This window comes from Colossoma macropomum, unplaced genomic scaffold, assembly GCF_904425465.1.
Source record: "Colossoma macropomum unplaced genomic scaffold, Colossoma_macropomum, whole genome shotgun sequence".
Taxonomy (NCBI): domain Eukaryota; kingdom Metazoa; phylum Chordata; class Actinopteri; order Characiformes; family Serrasalmidae; genus Colossoma; species Colossoma macropomum.
The window spans coordinates 44,558,547-44,564,546 of NW_023494795.1; the positions used below are offsets into that span (position 1 = coordinate 44,558,547).

Genomic DNA, 6,000 nt, shown 5'->3' on the forward strand with positions numbered 1-6,000 from the left:
CATCCCAGGCGAACCAAATCTAACGTCTCATCCCAAAACATGACCCAACCAAATAAATTCAAACCCAACCCAAAACTTCTCATTCCAGCTTAACGCATCCTAACCAGCAGATAGCGAAATGAAAACACTTCCTTATTCCTAGATGAATGACCTGGGAACCCAGCTTTCTGCAAAAATATCCCCATATTCGTGCATATTTAATATTGGTCCAGTATTGGTCCACTACTGCTGCCCTCATCACACATCTTCACCCTCACTGCTATACAAACATACACTCTGTAACACTTCTTCAGGTCACTGAACCACAAACCTCACTCACGCATTGACACACAAAGCCCCTCCGCCACGCCTCCTGTTTGCTCTCCATCGATCAGCCCATTCTGGCTCTGCTGGTGTCTCCATTAACGTCTGCCTGACATTTAACGTCCGCCTGTGTGTGTGTGCTGTTTGTGGTAACGTGTCCCGTGGTGTTTGTTCAGGCCACTACAGAGCAGATAGCGGAGTATTACTGCACTAATGGCCTGCAGTGACTGTCCCAGCAGTGATTAAAGCCAGTCACCCTGTTAGCCGTCAATAGCATTAGCAGCACCATAAAGCAGCTCGATATGGCAGAACACACACAGAGGACGTTCACCTTAGAGACACTTCAACACAGCAACAGAGCGATTACCCACACTCGCCAGCGTCCCCTCCTGCTTTTAAAGGAATAGTTCGGTACAAAATTAAAATTACCCATTTTCTGCTCCCTCTAACTCGGCGGAGACGTGTTTGGTGTCTGAGCTTTGCTGCTTCAGTTTTAGCACTGAAGCTATGAGGCTAATGTAGCTAACAGGTAATGGAAGCTTATACCCCACCAATTAGCACAGAGCTAACTGCATAAGTAAATCATCACAGTCACTTCAAACTGTTTAGAGTTGTTCAGTAACTTCTAACAGACTTGATTATAGAGCTGGGCGATATGGCAAAAATGTAACATTGCAATACTTTCACAATACATGACCTCACGATATTTATCTTTTCATACTTCTGATAAGTTGGAGTAAAAATAGACAGAAAAAATACTATTAATATTTGTCAATAAATCCAGTAAAACGGGACTAATTTTGCCCTCTTTATAATGAAACATGCAGTTGGTCAGTGTCTACAAGCACTGACGATATACATAATATATTTTGTTTTACCACTTTAACAATATATTGTCACAGAAAATATCAGAAATCAAATCTAAAGTTGACCTCAGAGTCTAAAATTGCATTAGATCTGAAAATATTAGTACTGTTTTCACTAACTGAGTGCAAATCTCTGTCTCAGTGCTAAATCTCCACATTATCTACATCATAAACGTCAGCTGCTGATCTCTTATCTCTCGTAGTCACTCCTCATTGAGCTCCAGTGGGCAGATCAGTGTATTGATCGGTAAACACAGTGATCTTTACTGCCGCTCACTCTGATCCCAACTGCAACACATTCGCTTTCTCTGCTGATGAGATCACAGAGCTTTTCTCCAGCCAGCAAACACCTAAGAAACACCTTAATGCTCTTCTAGATCCACCTGCTGCAGAAACGTTCACTCCAAGATCATGTTTTACTGGATTTATGGATTTATAACAAAGAGATAAAAACACAAACACAAGCTCTGCATGAGCCCAATCTATGTGTACACTGTAATTCAACCATAGTTCACCATAATTATAACTGGTACAACATATTACTTAGACGCTTCATAAAACATACAGCATCGGATCTTTCCATTTTTATTATATTTCATAATAATATAATAATATAATATGTTACATAACATTATTGAGTGTTAAAAAGTCTTACACTTCATTATAGTACATGCAGCACCAGATCATTCAGTGTATCTCATTCACATTGCAGGCTGGCTCTACACGGTGAAACTCTAATGCAACTTTAGTTGCTTGAAATCTACATGAAACTAAATTGCATTTGAGCTGCGTAATGTAAAGTGTCCAACAACTCGCTTAAAACTCAGCCACTTGCAACTGTCTCAACTTCCAACAGCCAATCGAGACGCAGATAATCCATCACGTGATCAAGTTGAGCAACACATTTTCAAACAATTGATTTCACTGAATAAATAAACAAGAATATACAAGAGAAGACAGTTTATTGGAGAGCTGGACAGAAGATGTTTCTGACTGAATTTATATGAGGTTGGTAGGTTTTTATTTTAGTTTCCTGAATCACAACAAGCAGAGATGAGTTTCTCTAAGCTAATGTTTCTACAAGCAGCTGCGCTAACTAGCCAGCTAACGCTAACACCTGTTTAAACAGCTGCTTAGTGTTTATTCTTATTTCTCAGTCTGCTGTTATCATGATTTACAGTTAGATGATCATTTTTCTCCTCTCTTGACGTCTCCGACTGTTCCACAGAGCTCAGATTACTCTGATGTGGTGCTAGATAAGCTCACACTGCTAATGTAATTGCTATCTAGTCATTACTTTAATGCGCACAGAACAGATTAAACAAAATACAGTGTAAAATCTCTCCCTGACTGCTGGACAGAAAGGACAGAAACCCCGGACGACAATGCTACTGATATGCAAATGTAAACAACATGTCACTTTATACAGGAACCACAGGCCACTCAGCGCCGTACCTGAGTAATGCTGGACCAGCTGCTGCAGCGTTTCGAACTGGGCGCGGGTGGTGATGTAATATCCACCACTGTCCAGCTTACGGATCTTATAGTGCTTCACGTGGTCACCCTTAACCTCGTCCCAGTCCCGGAGAGACAGTGAGAAGGCACCTGCACAGCAATACACATTACTCACAACCACTAACAGCAGCCATGCAGGCCTGATTCATTAACTCATAACACTGGGATCAGCCTGGAGGAGAGTTCAGTGCTGGGGAGGCTGAGGACTCGAGGCTGTATCGCAGTTCATGTGGGTAAATGTCAAGTTTTTATAAGGTACATATGTGGCTTTTGGGGTATATGGAGGCAAACATAAGGGTTTTTGGGGTATGTGCAGGTATATCACTCTTGTTAGGGTATAATAAGGTATATAGGGTTTGGTTATGTCAAGGTATATGGGGCTTTCTGGGGTGTAGGGAGGTATGTAATGATTTTTAGGGAGGTATGTAAGGATTAGGTCTTTTGGTGTATATAGAGGTATATATGACTTTTTGGGGTATATGGAAGTATAGGGTTATATAGGGTTTAAAGGTATATAGGTTTTTTTGGGTACAGGGAGGTATATGGGGCTTTCTGGAGTGTATGGAGATATATATGTCTTTCTAAGGGTATATATATATATATATATATATATATATATATATATATATGGGGTACACATTTATATACAAAGCTTTTTGGGGTATAATATATACCCCAAAAGGGGAGGAATATACTGTATATTAGTATATTTACGAGGCATATGGAGTTATATACTGAATTTGGGGTATATGGAGTTATATGCAATATATAAGGCTTTCTGGGGTATACAGAGTTATATAGAGAGCGTTTTGAGTTGTATGGAGTTATTTACTGTATATACTATGTTTTTGGTGAATATGAAGGTATATAAACTTTGGGGGGGATGTGGAATTCTATGGGCCTTTTTTTGGGGTGTATGGAGGTATATTGGGGTGTGTGGGGTATATGGAGGTAAATGGAGGTTTTAGGGGGTATAGAAGGGTATATACAGAGCTTGTTGGGGCGTATGGAGGTGTAATGGTAGGTATGTAGGGTGCATTAATCACAGTTACAGAAGCAGGACACTGCGTGTCCAACAGGTAAACTCACCTTTTGTGGTTTCACTCTCCCGGATCAGGTAGGCGCCCCGCACGTTACCTGGGGACAGCAGCTGCCTCTCAGCATCTTTCCGGCCCATCTTACCAAAGTACCAGCTGCAGACAGCAGGGGGAGACACATGCTGTGTCATAACTGTATGATAAAATTCAAATTCTGACTGTTGTGGATCCTCAAATAGTCCCTGCCGATGTCCGCTGTCGTCCCTACGTGTGGACTACGGGGCTGCAGCTGGATATGGAGTAATTTGGCAGAGCAACACTAACGAGGATGTGATGAAACAGTGCTGCTGTGCCAACATACTCCATATCCAGCTGCAGCACATATCGACAGCACAAATCAACAGTAGCTTTCGGAATTGTTTCTGTTTATTGCAATAAAGTTATGAAGTAATAACAACCTGGCATGTCAGTTATAACCACATTAATCACGTTTACCTGCTGCCTGAAACAATTAATAATCAGTTACAATTAATAATTAACAGTTCAATCGGAAAGGAGCACGTCCATGTAAACACCTCAGTAGGAATAGTCTAGTCAGAATACAGTCTCTATCCGACTGATCGAGGTGGGTAATCCTGTAAATAATCCGTTAAATAGAAGAATAATATCCATGTAAACGCCTGTATCTGATTACATTCCCTATCGGAAAGTTTAAGTCCGTTCTGATCATGTTCGTCGCGTCATAGTGAGAGTTTATACTGGTCAACATGGCGGAGCAGAAACTGGTCTGCAGAGGAGATGAAGTTTATGCTCTGATCTTTAAAAGACTTAAAGAGGGTCAGCAGGATGGACGACCGTAAAGCTCAATAACGAGCTGTTCAGATAAGTATCTGAGTAAATGAATGACACGAATTGCAGAGCAGATTAAACACAGAACCTAAACACTCAGTAACTCACTGCTTGTCTGATGTGATGCTGGTTGTCATGGTAACGTCTACACTAAGCGGTTCTCTACGCATGCGCATAGTTTTGGATCTGATTTCTTGCAGTGTGAGTGTAAACAGAGATTGAGTACAGTGTCGAGTACAGTGTCGAGTACAGTGAGCACATAAACACCTCAGTCTTCATCCACTGACCGGTCAGTCCCTGATGATAATGTCATTATGACTGATTGAGTCTCACACAGCCTTATTGACGATGTATCAGATGTATCGGGTTTTCTGTCGGCGCTCTGGTCAGAGTCTGCAGTTTAAACTTAATTCAAATCAGAAACAGTTCAGATCACAGCCAAACTATGACCACGAGGCGTAGCTCAGCAGTGACATCATAACATCGCCTCCGCCCTGTCGCCACAGCAACAGCATCAACACAGCTGCTTCATTTATCAGTGAGGCAATGACACACACAGACACACACATACAGACACACACACAGACACACACATACAGACACGCACACAGACACACACACACAGGTGCACACACACACACACACGTACACACACACACAGGTGCACACACACACACAAATACACACACTCTGTACTCACTCCTCGGCCTGGATGGAGTCGATGGGAGCGACGTAATTACTGGGAATGTATCCAGTTCCTCCAGTGGTGAGAGAACGAGCTTCCCACCAGTCCCCCTCACTGACACACACACACACACACACACACACACACACATACACACACACACACACAATTAATATTCATAACAATCATTCATTTCACTGCTTCATCAACAAAACACTCATATCAATCAAAGCCTTAGAGAGTAGAGAGAAAAAAGAAAAAAAGAATGAAATAATAAACAAAGAAGAAAGCAGGAAGTAATTAATGATAAAAGAAAGGTAGAAATAAAGAAATAAGGAGAAAAAAAGAGAGGTAGACAGAAAGAACAAAAGAGAGAACAAATGAAAAGAGAAAGAAAGAAAGAAAGAAAGAAAGAAAGGAGAGAGAGAAAGAAAGACAAGAGATAGGGAGAAAGAGAAAGAAGACGAGAGAGAAGGAGAAACAGAGCGTGAGCAGTGCGGCTGTAGTTGTGTGCGTGTGGTCAGCAGGGGGAGACAGAGACACACTGCAGTATCAGTGGAGTTGAACTGCAGTGATGAGAGACTCACGTGTTGTTGAGGATCTGGAAGCGCTCGGCCTTCTGGAAACTCAGGTCATCCTCAGTACGAGCCTCATAATCATACAGAGCCACAAACAGAGTCACACCTGAGAGAGGGAGACAGAGACAGAGACAGAGAGAGAGAGAGAGACAGAGAGAGAGAGAGAC

At 41.8% G+C, this 6,000-nt stretch overlaps 1 protein-coding gene across 6 annotated transcripts in view; it reads right to left on the bottom strand.

Moving 5' to 3' along the window:
- fynb (FYN proto-oncogene, Src family tyrosine kinase b) overlaps positions 1-6,000 on the bottom strand; it is a 54,910-nt gene that overhangs the window by 10,939 nt on the left and 37,971 nt on the right. For all 6 annotated transcript variants that reach the window (XM_036582539.1, XM_036582541.1, XM_036582536.1 and 3 more), the window contains exons 4-7: positions 5,843-5,939; positions 5,271-5,369; positions 3,774-3,877; positions 2,625-2,774 (exon numbers count right to left, since the gene is read on the bottom strand). In XM_036582539.1, the coding sequence (XP_036438432.1) occupies positions 2,625-2,774; positions 3,774-3,877; positions 5,271-5,369; positions 5,843-5,939 (450 nt within the window). The remainder of the gene's footprint in view (positions 1-2,624; positions 2,775-3,773; positions 3,878-5,270; positions 5,370-5,842; positions 5,940-6,000) is intronic.